Source organism: Epinephelus fuscoguttatus, linkage group LG9, assembly GCF_011397635.1.
Source record: "Epinephelus fuscoguttatus linkage group LG9, E.fuscoguttatus.final_Chr_v1".
NCBI classification, from domain to species: domain Eukaryota; kingdom Metazoa; phylum Chordata; class Actinopteri; order Perciformes; family Serranidae; genus Epinephelus; species Epinephelus fuscoguttatus.
Genome location: NC_064760.1, coordinates 32,046,918 through 32,073,901, shown reverse-complemented (window position 1 = coordinate 32,073,901; position 26,984 = coordinate 32,046,918). Strand labels below are relative to the sequence as shown.

Here is a 26,984-nt window from a genome sequence, read left to right as displayed (position 1 = left end):
CGCCTCTGCCTCTCCCTCTCCCTCTCTCTACCACTCCTACTGCTGAAAGCACTACCGCCAGATATTGACAGTGAAGGATTCTTTCACTCGGCTTGACTCTTTCTATCCTTCCCCCTTGTTCTCACACTCATGCCTCCAACACAATTGAAATGATCTGGGGCGCTGTTTCAGGTCCCGAAAACATCCAATATACAGGAAAGTATTTTATTTGGATGCGTCTTTATCCTTTTCACACATGCACAAACACCATGGAAGTGATACTACACCTTCTGATATAATAAGTTGTGTTTTGTTTTTGAATGCATACTGTCAATTTGTCCTACTACGATTTGGCAAACACAAAATCTTTCAACTCACTAAGTGGTCCTGCCTACTTGAAAATGTTGCTATGGTCGTGTTGCTAGTGGCAACATTGTGCACATGCTGCTGTGAGTGTTTTTGCACCCTGTGAATGTGTAAAGTCTTTGACAAATTGGGGAATAAATCAGACTAAAATGCCTCCATGTCCTTCTTAAAGGGGAACTCCACCAATTTAACACATCAGGTCTTTACAGGTCTTGGAACTCGCTAGCCAACAACACCATTAGATATTTGGTTGAATTTAAGTTGTGCTGTTGGGTGGCCAAAATAAAATGTCAGGACAACATCTAGGTAGTGTTGTTAAGTAACCAAACCCAGTGTCTTCCAAGCGTTTCGTGCCAATGTCATCTTAATGTAGAATAATGACATTTTGTCATTATGTATGAAAACCAAAACCCAATGTCTGCAAAATGTCACAATGTTAACGTCCACACAACATGAAATTCTGATGCTGTTATACATTTAAAATATTGTCAACCCAATTTTCTCTTAAATAAAATTTAACGTCTGTCAGACATAAGACTCTACTGTCTTTCTGACGTTGTATTAATATCCAGTGCTGGCTGAGAAGCCTGTAGTGGCTCCAGGGGGAGCATTTCAAAGTCTGATAAAGTACCTCAAGTGATGTCACTTGAGTCAGCATACATTGGGGCTGAAGACTACAAGTTTAAGGTTGGGGCTGTGGAGTTAAAGAGAAGAGAGTTTGTCAGACATTTGTAGTCTGCTGTAGTGGACTGCACTGGATCCCATGGAACACAAATCTCACGGGTGGGAGTGAGTGATCAAATTTAAAAAAAAAAAAAAAAAAAAAAAAGTTGGGGTCCCAGAGATCAATTAACATGATGGATGGATAAGTCAACAAGTGAAGTGGAAAAGAAGATAAAAGTAGGAAATTATGATACAGAAGAAAAACAAGGCAAGTTGGACATTTGGAGAGATATTACAGATAATAATAATAACCTGAATCCCAGAGAAACCAGCATAACTGCAATTATGAATGTAATTTTGTACCAGTTTTGCTACTTATTACCGACAGGTGTGCCTTTCCTCATTTTTCTTAATGCCACTATAAAACAACATGTTTTCCCTGAGAGACGGGAAAAGACTCAGTCTATTGATAATCAATCTACTGTGTGGGGATGTATGGTCATAATGTTTGCGGGTGCGGGCAAGAGCTGACACACACCCTGCAGGAATAGGCGGGAATAGATAACACACTCTGTGGGAGCAGGCAGGAGCAGTATTAGGAGAACAGTCCCACGCAGGGCTCTAGTCTGCTCCTCATCTCTGCTTGAGGCTACAGTCACTATTAGCTTAGTGTGCCTGAATCTATAAGCAAAATGTCAGCAGTCAAGTTGCACTGTGGGTAATGTAGGGACCAGAGTTTGATGACAAAGAAGAATGGGTGGAATAAAAAAGATAATTTTTAGTCGTACAAAAAAAAAAAAAAAATCCATTATGAGTTCGACAGTGTTATGCTGTAAGAGTGCGATGCTAAATTGGTGGAGTACTCTTTTAAATCAGTGTCACTGCTAACGAATAGCCTTGTCTCCGTACTCCTTCCATCTCCTAAATGCTGGTGCTTAATCTCATTTTACCTCCCAACCTGCCTCTCCCTCTTCCACCTTACTCCCTCCCTCCACCCACACCACACATGCTGATTCCCTCTTACCCATGACATTTGTGCTGAAGGAAACCGTCTCTCTCTCCCGACCGTCGTTGTAGAAGGCCAGGTGCCAGGCACCGGCGTCCAGGTACTGGACAAACACCGCCTCATTGAGGACCACAGTTTGGATGCTCCTCCTCTCCCGCGGAGACTCGACCACACTCCACTTCTCCTTCCCGTCCAGGCGCTCCATATAGTCATACTGCAGGAGAGAGAAAGGGAGAGAAAGTGCAGGGTTGAACGGAGGTGAGAACGCGAGTATGAAATCTATGATTCAACTATAAAGTGCTGCAGTGGCACTTTTTAGACTTTGAAAAATGACCAATAGTTGTATATGCAGGAAGATTAAAAGATGGGGGGAGTAAGCGCGGCTGGAAATTGCCAGGGAAGCATGAAACATGCAACAGGGAGATCCTTGAGGGCTGTCATTCTCTTTGGGCTTCTGGAAAGACCGCAGAGAGTGTTTTTTTTTTTTTTTTTTTTTTTTTTTTTACTGCTGCACAGAAGCCACAACTTCATGGTCTTTACCAGCTTAAGTCAGGTCAGGCAGGCAACGCTTATCCGGATGCAATTATCCCATTCTACAAATCAAATCTGCTGTTAATTGAGTAGTTTCTAATTAATAAGAGGCAGTAAAAGTTACATTACTGTGAAATTTAATTAAGTGTAAATCTTAGACTAAATGAGTTTTTTCAAACAACTAATATAATGAATCACAAATTAATTTTAAAATGTCCCATGACGCAAGCAAGTTTTTTTAATGCATTCTCCATTTTAGCTGATCAATATGAAGATAATGTGTTCCTAATGAATAAAATTATAATTCTGTGTGATTAGCCTTTTACCCTACAGGTGTAGAAGATGTAGAATCTTGTTTGCACTCAGTGCCAGGTTTTTACCTGTGCATGTGAGGGAGGCAGACCCTTGCGGATGTACACTCCGAACAGAGCGTCCTTGCCGAGGGAGATGTTGAACTTCAGGAATTGGGGTTGGCTGAGGTGGAGCAGGGACCTCCAAAACACTCCTGGAGGGACTTCTTGGGTCACCCGCCTCCCGACCTCGATGCTGCCAGTGTCTATGCTGCTGTTCCGGCCTGCCCACGGACCTGGAGCGAGGGGAAAAGAAACTGCATAATCTGTGATTAAAAGCATCGATTGGGAGAGTCAATAGTTAATCATCACAGTTTACTGGAAATGAGCTGCTATAAAAATTCATGGTCATTGAATAGCAGAGGACGAGCACCATTAGCTCTGCAAACTGTGCGCCCAAAGTTTACGTTAAAACGAGTGTTGTTGCATGTGACGCTGGGGTGCAAAATGATGCCTTTGTGTCAAAGCCCGCAAGGCTGTGGACTTTGTTATCTGGGCTCAAATGAGAGCGGGCTAATGGAACTGCAGGGCAGAGCTTTCCAAGCAGACAGGCGCGCACGCCGAAACACACAGCATCCTGCAATCAGGTCAGTCATCTAACAGCAGAGTTCTGGGGCCCAGACAGAAAAAGACTGAGCGTGCTTGTGTGTGTGTGCATTTGTGTGCAGAATAGCGAAGAAATAAAAGTAACAATGAGAAGAACAACAGCAGCATCTGGCCTAGACGGCTGGGGAACACAACACAACAGTCCTCTCATTAATACAGAATACAGACACAGAGCAGCAGCCCACACGTACCTATAGTACATGCTGTGTGTGTTACAGAGCGAGATCGAGCGAGTGAAAGAAGAATAGATAGAGAGCCGCATGGGGGCCTTAAAAGAGAGTAGGGAGGGAGGGGGGTGAGGCAGTTGGTGTTTTACCTCGCTTCTCACTGAGACGATAAACCTAGCTCGACACAACTCAGCGGAGTGGTTAAACAGCACATACTGATAGCACAGCCAGTACTGTGTCATGAATTATGAAAATATTATAGTTGGTTTGAGCCTGTTCTGGTGGGGGGAAAAAAATCTATTGGACTGTTTTAGTATGTTACTCACAGCAGACGCTGCATTTAAAAGCCTTAGAAGACAGGCCTGGCGCTATTCTGTATTTTTCTTGTTTTCAACAAATCCGACAATGTGCTAGCATGTCCTTTAATACTTTCTGACTTTCCTACCCTGGCTGTGGACAATTTGTTCCACCATCCATCCATCAAAAATATATGGCTTTATTTTAGGAGGAAATACTGCATTTGTTGGGGACTATTTTCAGCAGTGGAGTAACACACTTTTGGCATGCTGCTAAGTATTTACAGTACCAGAACTCTGTATGTGGCATTGAGTCAGAACAAAGTACAGTGCTGATGCTCATCGTAATGAAAGAATGAAGTGACCTGATGTGTTTTGGACGACAATGGAGCTTTGTGGCACAGAAGGGAAAGCTATATCACGTTTTGGATACACATACAATACATCCAAGTAGGTTAATCCATTGTTGTTTTGGGTCTTTTCATGGAATGTGTTGACAATAAGAAAATATGAATATCCCCAGCATTATCCTTTCGAGAGCAGGCTGTATGCCTTCCAGGCCTGAGTTTTGCCTTGTAACTCTGCATGCAGCGTGTCAATTCTTATATGAGGGGGTGTGTGTGTGTCTGTGTGTGCTGTAGTTCATACCTCTGCCTCCAGAGGGCAGCGTGGCCACGTCACTGTTGACAGGCAAGCCAGCTCCCAGTCCGTTGTTTAACACAGGGCCGTCGGATGGCTTCAGCTGCCATGTCAAACCTAGCAAGTTGATCGCTGCACACAAAGGGGCGGAGAGGGAGAGAGAAAGAGAAGGGAGGGAGACAGTGTAAGGACATATGACTTGAACGGCGGATTGTCTACAAGCTGGGTATATAAAAAAAGCCACACTTGAAAGCTCATCAAGCCACAGAAACACAGGAAGGCCAAACCTCTAAGTCTGATCTGTCATTTATACGGCAACCGGTGCAGCTTTTATGGAACGCTGCTTTTGCGTATCAATCAAAAACACTGTTAACAAAGTGGCAACCTACAGCACAGAAACTGTCGTACAAAACAGACAATTAAAAAACCCTAAAGATCTCTCTTTCTTGCGCTTTCTTTACCCCTAACCTCCCGCAATCTTCTTTCAACCTGACAGCGTCTCCTGCTTTTATTTGGAAGCCTTTACACCATCTCACGGAGAGCAAGTGACAGATTGCTCTCTGAAGAGATCGCTCTATGACTCTCCTTTCCCTTCTCCTCTTCTTTTGTCCTCTGTTGTGTTATTGTGTGCTGGTGGTATAAGACTGCTCGAGTGTGTTCGCTCTTCACTTTGTCAGCTCTTTACTCTCCTCGTGTCTCTTCCCTCCTTAGCCTGCTGCCAAGCGACGCCTCCCCCCCCCAAAAAATACAGGAGAGAGGAAACAGCAGGAAAAAAAACTACATATACGGAAACAGTCACCTTACTGTACACAAAAGTGTAAATTCTGTGATTCTTTTATTTTTCTTTTGTGACTGGTTTGTGTCAAATGATTGTTTTAATCTCTCTAATGCTTTTGAACAATCTCCCGAGTAGAAAAACTCAGGATGCATCATTTGTTCATGTCTGAACATTTATTAAAATATGTTATAAAAAGGGCACAATGCACCTGCAGGGTTGTATATACATGAGGAGTGTGATGGGAGCTTACAGGATGCACATGGCTTGGATGCATGATTGTGTACAATGCATTATGTAGGTGTTATTGCATGCCTCTCAGCAATGGCCTGATCCCCACCACATGAGCCTTATAACACCTGCATCTGAAGCCTGGGAATCAATTTCCCTCTTGTCAAATTCTATCTCCACTTGCCCAGTTTTTGCACACATACAGGGATGAGTGTAAAAGTTGCAAGAAAAGAAGATGCGGCTTTAGGAATTGCTGCCAGGGCAGACTCATTCTCACCCCCCCAATGTCCCATCTCCCTCTCCCCCCACCCCTCTATCTGTTTCTTTGTTTCTTCCTTTTTATGTTTCCTCTCTTTCCCTCTTTCTCCCCTCCCTCGCTCCTGGTCAAAGGAAAGCGCTGACACCTCGGCTGCTGCCCGGCCTCCACTGTCAGCTCTTTTTTATTTTTCATGGGGGGGCTGGTGTGGAGAACAAGAGAGACGGAGCGAGAGGGGAGAGGAGCAGAGAAACTACAGTGTCCTTCCTCCCTCCTCTGTCTCTTCTATCTTATATCCACCTCTTGCCCTCTCCTCTCTCATCACGCTGACCTTCATCCCTCTCCCTTTTTTTCTTTTAATTCCCCCCTTTTTTTCTTAGTCTTTTCTTCTTATCTTTGCCTGTCCTTCCTTGTAGATAACGCCGACATGCATCTGCGCACACATTCAGCCCCATGCGCACGAAAAGAGATGGTATCATGGGAAGCAGTCGATGGAAAGATTACCTATTGAATCAGCAGGAGACAGTAAGCAATAGTGAGTCTATTGTGACGGTGCTCTCAATCTAGGTCATCCCCAAGAACACATCAGACAGCCCTATAGCGAGCTTATTGTGTATGGCTGTTCATTGTGTGTGTGTGTGTGTGTGTGTGTTTGAGGGTCGGTGCACATGTGCGGTTTCCCCGAATGAGCTTTTTCCTGTCCTCTTTTTTTGTGTTTCTACGGCTGGCTGTGAGAAGTTGACCAATAGATGGCACTCTTACTCCTCAGCGACAAGAGCACAAAAGCCAGTGCTTTGTCAACAGGTTTCTTTGCAGCAACACAAAGAGCAGGAGGAGAGACAGAGAGAGCGGGAGAAGGAAAGACAGAGACAAAGAGAGACACTTGTTATCATTCTCTTTACAAGCACCATCCCTCATTTTAACAACACTTGTAACTTTGTTAGGGTGTAATTTTAGCCAAAATGAAACTGCTGAAATTGATGTATTTAGCTTTGTGTTGCCATAATTTTAAGCATTTTCTTTTCGGATCATAATTGCCGTAATTACTGTTTTCAAGCTGCATTGGAAGGCTTTATTAAATGCCATGCCAATAATGCCTATCTGAATTGAATTCCACTGACAGACGCAAGGAGAACAAGAGAGATAGTCTGACTTGGGCTGTGCTCCTCCGTTTTAATCTCTGTCTTCTTAGTCATGTTCATTTTAACACACGCACACATACACAAACACACATGTACACACACGGAAAGATCACAGAGAAGCAGGTTTAACAAGCAAACGAGTTGGATTAAAAATAGATCTTTTGCTTCAAGAGGTTTTTATGTAATCTCGATGCATAATTCAGAGAGGCAAAGTGCTTGCCAGTATCATCTGCAAAAGACAGCATCTGAAACAGCGGCAGCACACGTGATCCTGTGACGGAAAACAAAACAAAAAAAGGACGGACTGATTGGACAGAGGGACAAGGCAGATGAAAAGGAGGAGGTGGTGGCCGGGCTCGGAGACGGGGGTCAGGAGCTCTTGAAGAAACTGTGCCGCCGAACCTCGGCAGAGAGGAGGAGAGCGGGAGAAGGGAGAGGAACAGAGAGAATACTGGAGGACAGCGAGAACTGAGAGAATATTAAAGAACACATAAAATCCCCCGAGGATTAAAAAAAAGAGCAGGAAAACAGGCACCAGATGATGTTGCAGAGAAGAGAGGAAGAGATGAATAAGGGCCTGTACAGATGTAGTGAGAAAGGGAGAAGAAGATGGCAAGTGGAGAGGAAAGATTTAAGGGATGAGTGGCCCTGTATTCGTTGACTGGTTGGGTAAGAAAAAGATGGTCGTGATTCATCCTCTGACAGTAAGTGGTTCTCGACGCAGGCAATCAGACAGAAATACAATGCCCATGTGTAGGCTACGTGTGTTTTGGGAAATATTTATACGTCTCCGAGTTAAAGGGTGCAAATGGATTTCTGCATGAGAGGGGAAAAAAGGAGAGCGGCAGAGATGGAGAAAGGTGACTTTGTAGGCAGACTGTGCACTGACTGTCCCCTGACTGGAAAATATTGTATCATCATCATTCTGTTCTCTGGAACATGTTCCAACTGTGCAAACTCTCTACCTCTCTCACTTGCTTTCCTCCGCTGTGCACTTGTGTCTCTCACCCTTCTCTGCCTCAACTCAACCATATCATTGCCTATTTAAAAGGCAGCATCTCCCATTGAACCAATTGCGCTGCTTCTAATTGCACCAAAGGCAGAGAATGGCCTCTTGCGTGTTTTGTGCGTAATCTCTTGCAATGCAACTGAGATTACACAGAGAGCACAAGTGTATGCACGCACACACACATGGGCAACACACTTTTTCTTTGCCATCTCCCCTGGCCGTCCTGATAAATGCATATTAACTGTTCTAATTCACCACTAAATTAACAACTCTGACCTCAATTAGGGCGGTAATTGTAGCTGAGACCAGCCCCCCATCCTCGGCCTGGCTGCTAATTGGTTTAGGAAGCCTTTTCCCTGCCTCCTCTCCCTCCCAACCCCCCCATCTCCACGGCCCTCATTTAGCGAGTTGGTAGACATTTTGTTGTCCACAACAAACACATGCACAAAAAGCAGCCACCCGAGAAAACGCCCTGTATCTTGCTGTACCACCTTCTTCTCCATCTCTGCGGCAAAGGGGTGCAGTGTTAATACGGAGGGAGAGGCTGAGGAAAAAGCAGTGTGCAGCCTCAGGTTCTCAATATTCAGGCCATTTGGGATATTTCTTAGAATTTACCACACAATATCCACTTATGTAGTCTATAAATAAAGCAGCCTTCTCTCTCAGCTAAGTTTTGAAGGCGCTGCTTGCTGAGATCATTTAGAGTCTCAGACAGAGGGACGGGGGCGGCGGTTGGCTGCTGCCCTTGGGGGTCATAGACACTGAGAGAGACAATTTGTCTGCTTCTGAGTGTGTGTGTGTGTGTGTGTGTGTGTGTGTGTGTGTGTGTGTATCTGCGTATGCATGCTTATAAATTGCACAGTATTAACAACAAGTGCATGTGCGCACGCGGGCACACACACACACACACACACACACACACTGCAACCCCCGACGGGACCTCCTCACCCAGCTGATGCAACTGAACTGTAATTGACTGCAACACAAAAGGTTATGTGAGTTTTTCCTCGCAGCTCCCACCTGCAAAACAGTGTCTATAGCACAGAGAAACGGCAGCTCACTCAATCACACAGCAGAAATGGCTTCCTTATTGGCACTGAAATATTGAGACGGCCCGACGCAGATGTAGCCATGTGTGTGTGTGTGTGTGTGTGTGTGTGTGTGTGTGTGCGTGCGTGTGCATGCATGTGTGTGATGGGCTAAATGAAAAGAGATGTGAATCTGAGTAATGTCCTCCTTTCTGAATCCTCATTTCCTCTTCAGATATCTCTACCCTGACCCCCTCCCCTCCACTCCCCTCCCCTCCCCGCGCCTTCTCTTCTCCACATCAACCCACTCTGCCTCGTCTCATCCCTCCCTACCTCGGCCCTTTCCCTCTCATCGATCTGTATTAGAAACAGGATATGAGGAACTATGCTATCTTATCACAGATCAGAGAGCGAGAGAGAACGAGTGAGGAAGAAAGACGAAGGAAGAGTACGCTCTGGAGGCCAAGAGACGGAGACACTGAAAGAAAATGAGAGACGGAGAGAGGAGAAGAGAGGACAGTGATTTCTTTCACTTTGCCTTCATCCATCTCCTGTTTCGAATACAGGACTAGTGAAGCACCATGGGCCTAATTGGACTAACGATTGGGCCCAGATAAGACCCGCACTAATGAATAAATGAATGAGGAAATAAATGAATGAAATGAGCCCATGCACGCCAATGCAGGCACTCAGCAAAGATGTCCGTAAACATGCAAATTCTGCATTTATGCACACATCAAAGCATACAATATATCCTCCAAAGCACGTGCAAAAACTCTATGTATACAAACAGAAAGTCAAGGGATTAACATTGATGTTTCCACCATGTGCCGTCTGAACAAGTGTGCACCCTGCTTTGTATCACCTGGCCAGTGCAGATGACCCATTTATCCCTCTGGTGCAGATGGTATAGCAACTTGTCCCTGGTCCTGGCCATGCCCTGGCCTTTTCCTGGACTGGCAGCGTGTGGTAAGATCCTAACCTTTATCAGTACGACAGGCCCTGCTGCTACGGACACACGCTCCATGTCTGATCCTTATGCCCAGGTTCCTGCATTCACCATATGCCCTCACCTCAGCACACATTCACACTCACACACACACTCCAAATGTATATGGACACACAGCCACACTGGCATGAGCGACACATCCTGACCTCTCGCTGTTCCACCTTGGATCAGCAGAAGGGAAGCCACATGCAGAGTGAGAGGGGACTTTGGGGTCAAGGAGCTGTGGTTTGGAAAGCAGCCACATTGTGAGACCTGCAGGTCTAATACAACTTGAGCAGACAGTCCATACACGTACTCTGGGGCTCACTGTTTTTGTTTCTTATTTAAAAAGGTGAGATAAAAAAAAAATCATTAATATTATGAAAATTCTTTTAAACTTTTTCACTGGATTAAAAGGTAAAAATTAGCATTTTCTCCCTGTTTTTTTCTTCCAGAGATGATTAACAATAACAATAAAAAGAAGCACAATTCTGCTCCAAAAGCATATAATTTTCTGATTTTTATTTAATCTTTATTTTTAAAAATGTGAAATGAATAGTATCTTCAAGGAAAAGAAAGAAACATTACTAAAACTGTGATAAGTGGTCACTAGTAGACATCAGTTCACCTTAAAAATGAGAAACTCTCTTTAAAATAATAATAATATAAAAGTGTTAACAACTCTGACACATAATCAGCAGCATGTCTGAATTTTGTCTTCATTTTTCTTTTCTTTTTTTTTTTCCATTTCCAAAGGCAAGTACTAAGGCAGTGGGTTGAGACTCCCCAAGGGGTCGCAAAGAAAAATGTGACAGGCTGCGACATGATTAAAAAGGTAGGAAAGACGTGGGAAAAGAGTCATATATCTGCCTTCAAAACATGCATTTTCAGATTTTTGTCAAAACGTTGCCTATTTTATTGCAGAATAAAGAACAGCAGAACTCCTCAAGCCTCTAAAAACTATTCAAATAAAGCAACCCAAGAGGGGGACGTCAAACTTTGGCTGAACAGCTTGCAATAATGGATCACTGGTAGATGGTGTTAAACCAAAAATGGGGCCAAAACTAAAAAAATCTTAAACTCAGTCTGCAATGCATTTGCATTTCCTCCCAATTTTTCTCTTCATGTTTTATTACTTGAAGCATGTACTCAGACAGCGGCTCCCAAATTCTATGTTGGGACCCCCCAAGAGGTCGCAAGATAAAGCTGAGTTGTGATATGATTAATAAGATAGGAACGAGGAGTAAAAATCATATTTCTGCTGCAAAAACTACTAATTACTTTTTCTGTGCTCTGCTTTCTTTATTGTGACATGAATAATTTCACCTCCATTATTTCTAAAATCTATTGAAATTCAAGAAGAGAACATTAGTCTTTGGTTGAATGCTTTCAACCCACAGCGGAGGCACTGCTTGGCTTTAAAGGGTCACAAGCAAAATAAACTGGGAGCCTCGTTATTAATCAGTGCTGCAGGAAGAGATTATTTATTGTAAAATGTGATAATCAGTGATATTTTGTGGCAGGAAACATTTAATTTTGGAGGCACGGTGACGTAAAGTCTAAGGGGAAATTGTTTTAAAGTGATCTGATCCTTTTTTAATCAGTGCGATGTGATAACTGTCTCAGGTGTTTTGAAAATTGGCTCTCCTCTTTGATTGGTTGTTACAGCCCGGGGCTTTAATATAAAGATGTGTTGTTTCACATTGAGAATTTGATGCCTGACAAAGGCCCCTGACTGAAACGACGTGTCTTTAATAAACTCTCGCCGACGATGTGAAGGAATTCAACCCTTTCTTTCGTATTATTTCATTTTCCTATGCACCTGTGTACCAGGTGTGTATTAGATAACACTCGGTCTGAAAGTAATCTGGTTCAAAATGGAGTAACACTCTCCCGAAATGCCACCGTTTTTTAAGCCAGCTTTTAAATGATTACTCTGGCAGTGCATGCGTCTCCCTACATTCTGATGGATGACAAAAAGATGCAAAGTTTTTAGGAAAATGCAAACCTCTTTGATTAGAATAATACTTTGTGTATTTTGGCAGGGCTATATATCTTTGCGCAGTAAAAATCATTAACATGTTATTATGTAAGGGAGCAGTGATATGAATGCACTGAAGTGAGACACTTATAACTGGGAAGAATGGGCAGTAAGCGATTGTGATCAGTCTGGTACAGCGAGACAATGATGGATGGAAAGTGGTCGGCGTGGAGGCATGAAGGTCACACTCGATGACAGTGTGTGTGCATGTGTGTCTCCGTGTGTGTGTGTGGCATGCGTGAGACTGTTTAATCAATAGACGGGAGCTGGGAGTAAGACTAAAAATACATTGTGTCTGTGTGTGCGCGTGCATGTGTGCATGTGTGTGTGTACGTGCTCTCATTCATCAGTGGTGACAATACCATGTGGAGTATGCCACTGTGCCCGACAAATTCAGCCATCACACACACGCACACATTCACACGGAGCACCCCTGCAAAGGTGACACCAGCACCCGCAAGCAAGTTTAGTCGTTGTAGTCAAGGGCACACCTGTGTGTATGTGTCAGTGTGTGTGTGTACGGGCGGTGCGTGTGTGAAAACAGTCCACCTGGACTCTGACATGTCCTCGATCTTTCATCTATGTATCAAACCAGCCTTTCCTCTCCTTACTAACCACAATCCATCTCTTTTTCTGTCTCCCTTTTTCCCTTTCTGTACATTTTACATCCTTTGAGACTTCTTCTCTTTTTATCTGCTCTAACTTCTTTTCCCGTTATCCCCCTGTTCTTGTCCTCCACAGTCTCCCTCTGTCCTGTCCTCTCTCTGTCACACTCCCTCTGTTCTCCGCTCGCTGTGATCAATTAGGAGACATTAGTCCCACAGTTATTCCAGGTGACAGAACCTCAGGAGGCCACGCTCTCCTTCATCTCTCCTCCTTCTGCCTCCCCTCAGTTTCTCCTCTCCACACCAGGCTGTCTTGTCACTCCCGCTCCTCCTCCCCGGCAGCTCCCCTTCTCTCCCCGGCAGTGCAAACAACAGACCTCGCGCCTCTCCTATTCCCCTCTCCTCAATCTCGCTCTCTCATCCCTTACGGCGCCAACAGTGACATATCAGCCTCAGCCCTCCTCTCCTCCGTCTCTCCAGTCATCTATCCTCCTTTTCCTCTCCCCTTTATGTTCTGGCTGCATGCTGACAGTGACGCATCTCCCTCCTTCCCCTCTGCCCTCTCTGCTCCAACTCTATTCCACCCCTCTCTTTTTTCCTCTCCGTTCGCCTTCCTCTATCTCGCTCTCTCCAGGTTGCCGTTCACAATGACGGACCTGTCTTCCCTCCTGTATGCCAACCGTTCACCTGTATCCTAGCAACCACCTCTCCTTTGGCTCTGGTGCTCCATGCGGAGCAAGCAAACAAGACGCCGGGGGAATGAAGAACAAGCACTCCCGTTTATCCTCCTCCCTCCATCCGTTCAGTCATTCCTTCACACGTAAAGATGAGGCCATACTCTGCTGGAGTTGGGGGCCAAATGCTTTAACTGAAAATTTCACTGCCTGTCCTCTTATAAAAATAAACTCTCTAACTCACAGAGACACACATTCCTGTACATAAATGCACACAGCTGCACATGTTTATTCCATGGTATCTCGTCCCCATGACTCCTTTTTAACAGTGGGACACAGTGAATAAGCTTCAAAGAGATATCATCTACTGTGCCCCTGAAGCATGCTGAGTCCAGCCTTCCTAAAAGGTTCTCAGTGTGTGCACATACGTGTGTGTGTTTCTGCAAGATTGTTGAGCAATTTCTGAAGCTTTATTTATGGCCTTGAGAAGCACTGAAGAAAAAAAAAATTGTTTGAAGGCCTGCACACCCTCAAAGCTTTGCAATCAGACACACACATTGTCGCACACACATCTTATAGGTACTTCTGAGGGAAGGAGTGCTCGTGCACACGCACACACACGCACAAAAAGAAAAGTGCTGCTCAGGCACATGTGTCCTGGTGTAATTTATGAGCGGGCTCCTGGGCGGACGCCTCAGAGGGGTCCTCTTCACGCTGCATGGCTCTGGGTGCTCTGCACAATTCCCCCAGTGAGTGCCGGGCTCTCTCTCTCTCTCTCACACACACACACACACAAACAAGGTACTACAAAATCCCCCTTATGAGCTGTGAACTCTTCCGACTGAAACTCGCTGCACGATTAACGCTACAAAAAGCTAGGTAAACACTAGGGTTTCAGGCTTGGCAGCACTGCTACAGCTCTGTTCAGCACAGACAAAAACACCAGAGCAAAACATTTCCTTACAACAGCTGAAAAAGGGGCCCCACAGTTAGCAAAAGTAATACTGTAATAACAATAAAATATCATTTCAGCCTTGTTCAGCTTACCGAATTATAGCCACTTGCACAATTAAGTTTGGTGGTAAAGCACTGACGTTTGGCATATAATAAAACACAGAAAGTGGAGCTTAAAGGAAAACTTATTAGCAACTCAAGCTCCTCGCTCACTGAATCCCATTCAAAAAAATTCACCATTACACTATGCATTATATTCACACTGTAAGAGGAGAGCATCTCTGGCAGTCTCTTTTAAATAAATGCTCCCATAAATAAAGTCATTTCTTAGTACAGCTAACAAGCTAATGCAAACAATTAAGACAGACAGGCGATGCTGTTAACAAGTTGTATGTATCTGGCAAGTACCCAGATGGTGCACTAACATTGATGTAGTGGGTATAAAAAAAATGTGGATAAGGCAAGCAATTATGTTCTCAGGAATAGACACATTTTTGAATTATTTTCCTCATTAGTTCCTTATCAGCTTAATATTATTAACAATTACAAGTCCTCCGATGAAAACAAATATTTCTTTCATAACAGCCCCGAGTGAGCCCCAGTGCTGCTAATAAAATAAGATGGAAGGTTTCGGTAAGTTTCTGTGCTCCACCACATCACTGCCCTCAAGTATCAGCGGGGAGGTCTTCCTCCCTCTCCCCGCTCCTGTTTCGGAGCTCCATATGTGGCTGTCCGGCGCAGTGTGAAAGCTCAGGAGACGATGGATCTGTCTGTGTGCCCCAGGCAAGGGGCCTTGATCTGCTCTGGAGGACACACACACCATTCTCAAGGGCACTCCGAGGGAGTACACAAAGCACACACACACACACACGGGTATGAACACGCAGGCACAGACTTGAGTGCACATATGCAATTTGGACACATCCCGGCGAGCATGCTGAGGTGCATAAAGCCTTCAGATACAGATACACACACACACACACACACACACACACACACACACACACTCACTATAGATGGGTAGATGGATGGTGATGTATATATAAATATATATATATATTTATAAATAATGTAAAATTATATTAATAATGTATGTAGAGGAGATAAGGGGGTTGTTCTTTCTGCTGATGCCACTGTTCCCTCAGATCCCCCATCTGTTGACTCTGGTCTCTGGGGTAAGAGGCCAATCAAGGGCTCAGTGACACATCTGCCTCCTCACGCACACACACATACACACACTAACAGAGACACACAATCAAACATACATTTTCTCTGCCTCCACTTTCTACTGTCTATCACACACACACAAACTCAGGGGTTTGCAATCTCTTGTCCGGTGAACGAGGTCAAGAGGGGATAAAATCCACGCCCACACACACACTCCTACACACTCAAAGAAATGCTCTCTCTCCCTTCCTGACAGATCCACCAGTAGACAGCCATCAGAATCTCCCCCCGAGGTGCTCGGTAAGTGCTCTCCTCTGAGTATCTGCCATTCCTTTAAGTATGACTATCGCGCATTGGCTTCAGATCAGTGAAAAACATCCACTTCTCTGCTGGGTCTGTTAGGGATTCCTATCTTAACTGATACCTGCGTGCGGAAACAGCCCCAGTATGCCGTGGTGTATGTATCTTCCTGTCTGCCTGACCGGCTGTTTACTGATGCCGAGTGGAGGCCAGGGCTCCTGCTGAGTCTGATTTTGACAGTGCAGCACGAGGCTGCAGTGACAAAGCTCACACCTCGAGAATCTGCTTTGTGTTTACAACGGGCCGTTAGCTTGACACTTCTTTTTTTTTTGCTGTGGTCTGGGATGAATACAAATAAGAGCAAAGTTCATGTATTATGGGTCACGGTGAAACAAACAGGGCTAACCACGCTGAACTAAAAGAGATGTTTGTGTGAGACTAAGCATGGGGGCTTTCAGAGGGAGATCTGATTTCTTGGTCTTTCTTGGTCTTCAATATGTTATCCCATGTTCCTGCGTCTAAGTGACTAATGGAGGCAACAATTTCTGGATCTGGTCCAGTATTGAGAGAAACCACTCCAGCCAGCAGAGTAATCCCCATGGACAATTGTTACCATCAATTTACGTTCACTAAGAGGACTGTTTTTTTTTTTACCACTGACAGGGTCAGATGGTTATGATAGGAGTCAGACAACATTATGGAAAAAAGCCTACAGAGAAATTAAACATTTTCCTTTACTTTTTCCTGATCCAGTCTGTTTGTTAGTGTGTGTTATCAAGTCTCGCTCAAGAAGTGCTCTTGTTCTGAAATCTGGGGAACTTTTCTACATGTTGAAATCAGCTAAATATTCAGCCATGTCACTTTAAATCTTTTAGATAATACTAGCTAGGCTTTCTGATATCAAACACAACACACTCTTGGCAGCCCTCCTCTCTTCAACTCTCACTAATGTTTCTGCCGTTGTTCTCCTGCAACAAGATACCTCTCAGGATATTTCGGAATGAGACTTCTCTTTGAGCGAGACTTGGTCACAATAACAAACAGACCAGCGAAAGGTAAGGAAAAACATTTAATTTCTCTGTAGGGTCCTTTCCATAATGTTGTCAGACACTTATTATAACAATCTGAGCCTGTCAGTGGCAAAAACGAGCACTTTTAAGTGACATAAATTGACAGTGCACTATTGCTCTTATGAGTTACATTGCAGCCTGTTTTGCTGCTGTGGCTGCAGTGCTCTCTCTAAGTTCTGGACCAGTTTCAAACATGGAAAAAAGGGGGTCCAGGTTGAAAAATGCCAAAGTTTTTTTTCCTTTAAATCCTGATCAAGGGACAATAGTGCGTGATCACTTACCGATGAAGTAGGACAGTAGTATGGCCAACAGGGCAGCAGCTGCGATGGCGGTCACCGCGGCACATTTCCAGCTGCAGTACTTGGACGGCTTCTTTAGTTTGAAGGCTGAGCGGGAGAAGGTGTTTCTGGGTAGCAGGCGAGGTGGCGGAGAGTACACCGTTCCCGAGGTCAGAGGGTAACCGGGGGAGGAGCTACTGAAGAGAGGGGTGGTCCCTGATGACGTCTTGAACAAGAAGTGCCTGAAAAGGGAAAAAAACAAGTTAGAAGGTCATTCCACAGGTAGGGAAAGACGAATCAAATGTTCATGTTATTAAATGCCGAAACAAGTGGTTTAAAAAAAATCGCTCTGGTAGCGAAGTAAACACGGAGTAGATACCCAGTCAGAGGCCAGATGACAGGGTCACATATGTGCAAGCTTCTGTCCAATTTCTCTTTCCAATGAACCCTTCCTGCCATATGGGTTTGAACATCCTTGAACTGATTGTGTCTCCAATTCAGCCCGTTCCAGTCCGAGGTCTCTTTTTAACCTCCACCTGCTCTGCTCTTTTTTTCTCCTTCCATTCCCTCGCTTCGCCTCACTCCACTTACGATGTTCCTCGTTTCTGCCCTCAATGGTTTCAGAGGATCACTGCCGTCCCCCTTTCCTGTCCTCGTTGCCCCAGTGAGGTCAGAGCTCAGAGAGAGGATAAAAGAGGGATTTGAACCATCATCCCTTTGCTCATATTACCCATTATCCTCTGATATCGCTGCACCTGCTCACCCAACCCTTCGCCTTTGCTACTCTCCCTCCCCTCCTCTTCCCATTTCCCGTGCTATAATTTTTCTTCAACCTACCGCTACTTCACTCTTTCTCACATATATTTATACATCTCCCTGTTCCTCAGCATCTCCTTTCTCTCCTCTCAACTCCTCTCCCCTCCCTCCTTGCTTTCGGACTCCTTTTCTGATCGGACCTCGAGGGAACGTTATTGTCATGGCAAGAAAATGAAACACAGCACTTCAGAAACTTTTCAAGGACATAATAAGAAAAACTTCTGTAACACCTTTATGACATCATTTGCGACACACACTCCTAGCACACACGGGGAGCAAGGAGCTGCCCCTACACACACTCCAGGTGGTACGACAGAAGAAAGCCCTCAGGTGAGTGTGACAGATCAGAGGAGGCGAGGTCACTCTACTACCTCAAAGATGACTGGGGAGAGGGAGTTTTTGTCTGCAAGTCTTTGTGGAATTTGCTTGTTTGTGTGTTTGTGAGAATGTGTGTGTGGGTGCACATGCTCCGGTGCTTTGCTCTTTGTGAGTTTCTGATCTTTGAAGTAAGGACATTCCTGCAGAGAGAGGACATTTTCGCTCGTCTTTACTTCTCAAAAAAAAAAAAAACAAACTGTCTCATTGTTGCAGTTTTGTACATAATTTCCTTGGTTATTGTAACATTATATTCACCACAGTAACCCCCTAAGAACTGGAGACACATCAACATTGCTACAACATAGTCAGAAGGTGCAAGAAATGCTCACCCATAACAATGGTAAGATTAATAATACATTGCATAGAACAACAGTATGCCAGGGTTGAACTAGGAAGTCAGTCTTGGTTATGAAGTCCTTTGTAAAATCCAAAATCAAGACGGATGTGTTTAAAGTCACGTCCAAAAGTCCTGATTCAAAACCAAGTCCTAATCTTTGTGTTTCGAGTCCCAGACAAGTCATTATGGCATCAAGGACAGCGACATTGTTAGGCTAACTTTACTGCTGGCCAGCCATCAATATCAGAGAGCTAATGCTAATGTTAGACATTGCCAATGTTTTAATGATTTCAAAAGGCATCATTTAGGCTGACAAATCTTGGATGCAAAGATTTTGTTACCTGTCATTGCCGAGGGCTCAATGAGTGCATGCTTGCAAAGTTAATCAATGCTAGCCCTTAGCAAACAACGCTACTTCTCATTTGATTTATTACCTGAGTAAACATTTTCCTATAGAGTTTATGATCTCAATCACGAGTTTCAAGTCTTCGTCAGTATTGCATAATCTTCATTTTTTAGATTTTGGTCCCATTTAGAGTAAAATAGATGAAGGAGCAGGGTATGATTTAGTGCATAGCAACAAGTTACTACCACAGCAGTTTCCCTGTACTTGGATCCACCCCTTGCTCCTCCACGGCTCGACCCTTGTGTCCGAATATGGTCTCCTCTGGCTTCAAAAAACAAGATAATGATAGCTTCATAACTCAAGGCTTCAAAATGATAGTCCACAAACGTTAAATGTTGCAGGCTGCTAAATTGAATCAAATCAAAATTGTATCGAGGCAGACTTTGTGATATTAGCACATACTGTATCATCTAAAGAATTGATATAATATTGTATTGCTATGAAACCTGTGATTTACACCCCTACAAATGGAGTCAAGTGGCTCAATGTTTGATTCAAATATAGAGTCCTTAGAAGTAGTAATAAAAACAGGTGTGTGAGTGTGTGTGTGAGACAAAATGTGTGTCAGTGTTCTGTTCTTTCTTCTGTAGCTCACTGTCTCTTTTATTCACACTAGGCTAGTAGGACCAGTAATAATGATGCTATTTAGAATAATGCTAAACTGCGCTTTGCTGTGTGGTCTCCTCTCCTTTTGATGTCTTTAATAAGTGCTGTTTCATAACACCGTGTCTGTACATGTGTCTTCCCTCTTTAAAAACAGTTGGTGAAAACAGGTGATGTGCTCAGAGCATGAAGATTTGGTTTGGGAACACCGCTGCACTCTCTATCAATTATTCAGCCAGCCTGTGTTCTGTCTCTCTTTTACTCTCTCATCATCTCATGCCACTGATTGTTGGATTGGTATCCTGCTGGACTTTTTTCTTTCTTCCTCCTCCATCTCTTCTCTTCTCCTCCCTCCCCCTTTTACCTGTCAGGTACGCTGTGTGACACCAAGGAAAACAGGGGAAAGAGAAGAAAGGGGAAAAAAAAAAAACCCAGACAGAGGCTGAGTGAGTGCGAGAAGATGGCACGCAAAAGAAATATGAGGTTATTGTCTAAAAATACCAGCCTCTCAGTGTCACAGCCATCAATTTTAATATGCAGGCATAAATCTACACGCTCCCAAATGCAAGAACGTGCATGACACGCTTGTGTATATGCACAAACACACACACACGCCAAGGTCAACCAGCATGTGTCTTTGCTTCGACTCATTTTCACAGCCACTCTGTGATGGCAAGGCCAGCGGTAATTAATTACAATACTCCTAATGTGTGTGAGAACGCAGGGAGGGGGTGAGTCGGTCAATTACTCGTATTCCGCGCGACACAATGTATAGGATTTAATGTGCTGGTATGTATTTGAGCATGGGCACTGAATTCATTTCATTTCCTGGCTTTGTTGTTTGTGTGCAGAAGCTCCACTGTGAGCTTGGTGTGGGATGGGAATATGTCTATGGGCCATACTAATTACGAGTAGGAATGGAAAGTGTCTAATGTGCTCTGGGGAGGTAATTGACATTGATTTATGTTGCGGAGGACTATGGAGGGGTTCTATCATAGCAGGCAGCCGGCAATCACAATTCTGTATCATTAGGCTGGGGTGTGTGTTTGCTTGTATGTGTGTCTGTGTACTTATGTGTGAATGTTGTGGGATTTTTGACAGTGGTCCAGCATGGAAACGTCACACATAATTAGAGAGAGCTGACAGAGACCCCCCACCCTCCCCCCCTTCTTCCCCCCTCATCTTCTCGTGAGCTGCCAGTAGCAACCCCACCCTCCCACCCCCCGCCCAACTCTAACCATTGCTACCTTGCTGTCATGCATTGCACATGAAACGCACACACACACATACATGCAGAACAAGCAAGCACTAACTCACACACTGACACACATTTGCACAGACTCAGACATAGGCGCCCACGCACAAACAATAAAAATTCATGTGGGTTTTCTTTCACGAGATCTCCCTGTACGTGCTACTAAACATTTAATTTGCATCCTCGCGGAGCACAAAGTGACATAAGAGAAGGATGGGGGATGGTGAGGGAGGCTATAGATTGGAAGACAGACAGATAGAAAGGGAGGATGTGTTTTCACTCCATTCCAACCCTGTTCCCCATTGAGAGAAAAGAGGACCTGGACAATTAACCACAGAACAGAGAGCATGCTGGGTAATTAGCAGGAAGTCAAAGCTCGCATTCCCCTTGAGCGAATGGACACACACGCTTTTGGCGGGCACGCGCGCACACACTCTTCATCTTCTCGGCTCTCACAAACATGTGGTTGCTCAGGATAGCACTCTGAGAATAATCATCAGAGGTAGAGAACAATTAGCGGAGGTCGACTTGGTATGGGGTGACTGAAAAACGGTCAGATCTGAGAATGAAACAAAAGGCTCGGGGAGCACAGGATGCTCAAGGGTGGCGTCATGAGAATTGTTCCCTGCTACAATTGTAGAAAACAACAATCAGCAGATGGACGCAGTATAATGGGCATTCATTTGCTGAGTGTTGCTTTGAAGGAGGACATGGAACAATTCTGAGGCTGAGTGATATGTGTAGAAAGCAAAAATATACAAAGCATCGTTTAGTGTTCAACTATCCAGAGATGGTGTTACGAATTTCTTTGCATCAAAGGAACAGTGTACCAAAACACCCAATTCAGATGTTATCATCCTATTAAATGGTTAGAAGAGGCCTGCCGCACCCACTATTAGGCTCAAAGGTCGTTATCTGCCCTTTGAGAAGTTGTTTGCATATTAAAATGTTAAGAAACTGTCGCCGTGATAAGGTAATTGAATGGCCGTTGGGTCAATTTTGTTTTGTTGTTTATGTAGAGGCAAAAAATGCATAGTTAGGTTTAGGAAAACATATCATGGTATGCTAGTTAAAACAACCGGTTCTGGTTAAAATAAGTCAAAGATGTCTTTTGATTTTCAACATGACACAAACCCTGTTCTCCTGGCTAAAAGTCCCATAGCCTCCATCCCACCTGTCGCTGACTTCCTTGCTTTTCAAACGACTTCACCTGACTTCGTCCTTTGCTCCTGTCATAGCCTAATTATTACTGCCACGACAGGCTGTAATAAACATAAACTGTCATTTCATGGCCTGATAATTGCCTTCTGAACCTATTAGTAGCTGTAGCAGGCCCCATCTAACCCATATTTATGACACTTATAACCACTGATAACAGCCATTTCATGGCCTGACAACAGCTGGCCCCTCTGACCTAAATGACACCTTGTTTTTTCATAGTGTTTTCTTTTTGAAGGCACCACATCACCTGAAATAAACAATATCTCTGCTAAGATCAAGGGGATCTATCTGTTTTTAATGAAATATTATATTAGGTTTATTAAGCTTCAGGGAAAATAAGCAGGGGCGCTATATTACATGGCAAAGGGCCACATATTTAATGAGGCTATTGCTCATCATGAAGTAGATGAGATGTGTCAGGAGGATCTGTCTGATTAAACTCAGCAAGTGATTGATCAATTGATCACATTGCACATTCGCTTTACTGAAATTAATCAGAGCGGCATGTTGTAATGTCAGCTGAAGTTAGTTTGATAATCACCAATTGGACCCAATAGAGTCTGTATTAAGCTGAAGTCAGTTTTTAATACATATTATCCAGCTGCACTTGTATCTTTACAGGAAGTGGGTTTAAGGAAGCCCCATGTTTTTTTGTGTGTGTGTTAAATACATTTTTTGACTGCTGAACCACCTGTGCACACTTGCAAATCAACCAAAGTTATGTGGAGTTTTCAAGGAGTGTGGCTCTATCATATACTACCTCTACCCACTCAGGCTTGACCTTCTCTAAAGTGTCTGGTATGACTTCATCAAAAGGAACAAAGTCAGTACTGCAGCAGTGGTTACATTTGCAAAGCAGGAAAAGGTGTCTAACTCCAGTTTAAACCCCCCAGAATGACATTTAGTTGAGAAAACAATCTCACCACAATTGTTTTCTCAGCTGCTGTTTCCAAGGTCAACAATAACTTTGAATCTCAGACAATAAAGCTACAACTGGTTTCCTTCTGAGAATAACTTTATGTCGTATTTGCGAAAACTGTCACTACATACACACAGTATTACACCAGACAGATAGTGTGTGAAAAAAATCATGTCCCTCCTCCTCTGTGGCATCTAGTGGCATTTGCTAGAATCTACTGTAGCTCACAAACCAATCAGAGTCTCTATCAGAGTCAATCTCTAATGCAGTTGTCAATCATATCAACTGTCAAACTAAGCAAGACTGATGAAATATAAAGATTCTGCTACTGAACTGCCTATTTCTCACCTCAAATCTTTTCGGAAACATACTTTAGTGTACTGTTTAGCTGTAAAATGACAAAGTTTGTGACATGGCCAGAGCAAACATTCTCATTTTACAGCTAAACAATACACAAAAATATGTTTCTGAAAACTTTTGATGCGAGAAATAGGCAATGTAGAAAGCAGAGATTGAAATGATTGACAGCTGCATTAGAGACTTCTCAGCTCTAATCGGTTGTTGATGTTCACATGTGGCAATACCATTAGAGGCAATTTGCGAGGACAGAGAACAATGATTTTTTTCCCCACAGATCATGTGTTCCATGTGTTCCTGTGTGATTATAACGACGGCTTCAATGTTACTATAAAAGTTACAGCTTTAAGAGGTTTTATTTGCATTGCTAACAATATTTATGCTAATTGTAGCATTCTCCATATACAATATGAATGTGCTACCAACTCAAATAAATTTTGTGTTGCATTACACTTTAAAATCTATACCTGAAACAAGTTAAAGCGCAGTTAAAAATACAGCTTAGTTTGTTAGGGTAGTGGCTCTGCATGATAATATTAGATACCATGTTTACAGTATATACTGTATGTATGCAAGATCATATCATTAATAAACCATGAATGATATTATGTGGTTCTCATATGCACATTACAGTCGTGGTTACAGGGCTGGGCATGAATCTTTTCTCTGTAGCTAACTCCTTCTTCTTCTCCTCCAGCCCCTGTGGCTCCCACAGGTAGCATCTTTGAATCTGTCCCCACAGCAATGCATTTGAAAGTAACCTATAGTGTCCCCACACCCCACCCCACCCTCTGCTGCTCCTTCCAGATAAATTGAGATGCTGCAACCTTCTCAGTGATCTTATTTCTCCCCTAGAGCTGTGGCCCACAGCGGAGGGAGCAGGGGGTGCAGGGGAATGTCCTGAGATCACAGAGAGAGATTGAAACTGGCATCAGCTTGCCAAGAGGCTCCAAGGGACCGATTGGAAATCAGGTGCTTTCTCGCAAAACGCTGCAACACATGTACACACATGTGCTCTCTCATGCACACACAGAAATGCATGATTTCTGTCTGTTTCTTGCTCTCACACACACACACACACACACACACACACCTTCATAAACACACACACACATACACAGTGGCACCAGCCATCTATAGTCATTTATCTCACACCGGTAAATGTATCCATGTTCTACGGGCCCCAATCTCCTTCCACTGCCTTTCTATCTTCTCTCACACACACTCCCCAAAACAATCTCCTTCAATCACCACCTCTCTCCATTTCTCTCCCTCTCTCTCCCTCTTTATCTCTCCCTCCACTACCGTAAACCATTCCTTTCCATTTCCCCCCTCTCCCGACTTATATTTCTCTGCTATATCAACACCCCCCCACCGCCGCCCCATCCCTCGTCTATTCCTATCTCTTTCTTTCTCTGCCAGTCATCCAGGCCCTGGGGTGTTCTTAGGTGATCAATCTTCATCCTCTCAGCGCTGTCACACTATCGGGTCAGGCCAAAACACAAACACGTGCACACACACACTATACTATAACGAGTGGACAACAAATGCCAAAATTTACATATGATTACAATGGGGAGGAGTCGCAGTCACAGAGAACACACATGCTTGGATGCAAACATACACACAAATGCACACAATCACACGCTCCCTCCCTTACATGTGCTCATCATCTCCTAGCTTCTGGTTATAATGAGATGGAAGACGGGCTCTGCCAGCCCGGGGATGGTGTGACTCTCTGGCTCTGCCCGGCTGGCTCTGACCCAGTCACAAGCTCCAGCAGCTCCAGCCAGCCCACCCAGCCTCCGCCATCGCCAGACCCAGAGAGGAGGGCCCAATCTGGGCTGTAGGGTGGAGCTGGAAACTCTGTCGGCCGCTCTGGGCTCCATTCACTGCGACAGGCTCTGAGCCATGCCCAACCCCACCACCTGAACATGACCAAATACTGGCACTGCAGAGGGCTCAACAGCGTGTGAGTGTGAGTGAGTGAGTGTGTGTCTGTGAGTGTGTGTGTGTGTGTGTGTGTGTGTGTGTGTCTGTGTGTGTGTGTGTGTGTGTGCGTCACTTGGTTTAAATCTGCAAAGATGGCAATCACAACGTAGCTTCTGTGAAAAGAGGATTTATAACTTTATTCTTGTAATCCGGACCTCACCAAAGATCACTGCATCATTTGCAACAATAGAAATAACGAAAATTTCCTCTCTCCTCAAACTATGTTATGGCATCACCATGGCAACACATGACTAGATAACAATTGCAACTGGAAATAGCTTCCATTTCAAGCAGTAGGTATTCTTGTTCAGCACCACACTCCTTCTTACCCATCATGCATACCGACATGATGCATCAGCACAGGTTGAGCATAGACCTGAGACCAGTGGGGCTGAATTAAACATGGCCAGGCCTCATAAATACTGCACAGGGCCGGCACTCAGGGGAGCTTATCTGGGACCATCAGAGCTGGAAGCCCCAGCGCCCAGCAGGAGAAACACAACTACAGCTTGCAGAGTAAATGCTCAGAGAGCGAGTGTGCGCATGCTAGCAAGCATGTAGGCAGTGTCCCTCTCACTGCATGCCTCATGAATAGTAATACTCTGCATGAATGCTCTGTTTGCCTGGTAAGTGTTCTTTGTGTACTGGCAAAAGCGCATGTGTAGGGTGTGTGAAATGGTTTGTATTTTCTGCTCCCTCACTTCAGGTTGCATGCCATGCATAATAGCTTTGACACATGACAGATTTTTGTGTGTGTTGCACTCGGAGAAGAGGTAGAAAAAACGTTTGAGTAGCACACTTTAAATTAGAGGCCAAGAGCCATTTCCATTTTGTTTAGGTGGTTCATATATTGGTTTAGAGTGATGGAGGGGAGTGGTGACACACTGTGCATGATATTCTGTTGTGCGATGTTTGCTCACTGAACTAGAAAATGTAGCCTTCATCCACTGGATGAACTGGTAACAAATGATACGCTAAAAATATGCTGGTCTCTGACACAAATCAAGTTCAAAGGTCATATCATCTACCTTTGACCTTAGTCCTGATCTTTGGACCTTCATGCTACTTATCACTGCCGTGCATTACTGCGGTATGAGAAGAAACCAGAACATTGCACTGCTTCAGGCATTCATTAAAATTTATTGTGGAAAGAATGTTGAAAATACAAACTCACTGCAAAGAAGACAATCAGTGGAAAAAAAATTTGGTGAGGTGGGTGTTAGGAGCCCTGCCACACCTCAATTTAGAAAAGTAAAGTTTCAAAATACAATGTGTGGTAACTCCAATAGAGTCTACATGACTAGTGGATTTGCTTGTTTAAGAGACTTGAAGCACTGTGGAGTTCAACTATGGTAAACTTTTCACTCGCCACTGAGCGACTGCAAGTCCATTTAAACTTTTTCCGTCTATCGTTCCTGATTCTTTATTTGTGTTTGATGAGTAATTAAAGCATGGCAGAGTTGTGCAAGATGTTTTAATTCTAATGGACTTGCATTCAAGCTCACACTGACCCGCAACTCGCCGTGTGAACATTCTCACTGTTACTTGTTTATCAATTGAAAACTATCTTGACAGCTGA

General features: G+C 44.0%; 1 protein-coding gene across 6 annotated transcripts in view; it reads right to left on the bottom strand.

Moving 5' to 3' along the window:
• tenm2a (teneurin transmembrane protein 2a) overlaps positions 1–26,984 on the bottom strand; it is a 237,722-nt gene that overhangs the window by 36,598 nt on the left and 174,140 nt on the right. For 4 of the 6 annotated variants that reach the window (XM_049585907.1, XM_049585909.1, XM_049585911.1 and 1 more), the window contains 4 exons: positions 17,125–17,363; positions 4,613–4,735; positions 2,926–3,152; positions 2,033–2,228 (listed from right to left, as the gene is read on the bottom strand). In XM_049585907.1, coding sequence (XP_049441864.1) covers positions 2,033–2,228; positions 2,926–3,152; positions 4,613–4,735; positions 17,125–17,363 — 785 coding nt within the window. The remainder of the gene's footprint in view (positions 1–2,032; positions 2,229–2,925; positions 3,153–4,612; positions 4,736–17,124; positions 17,364–26,984) is intronic. The other 2 variants (XM_049585908.1, XM_049585910.1) reach the window with 1 other exon arrangement.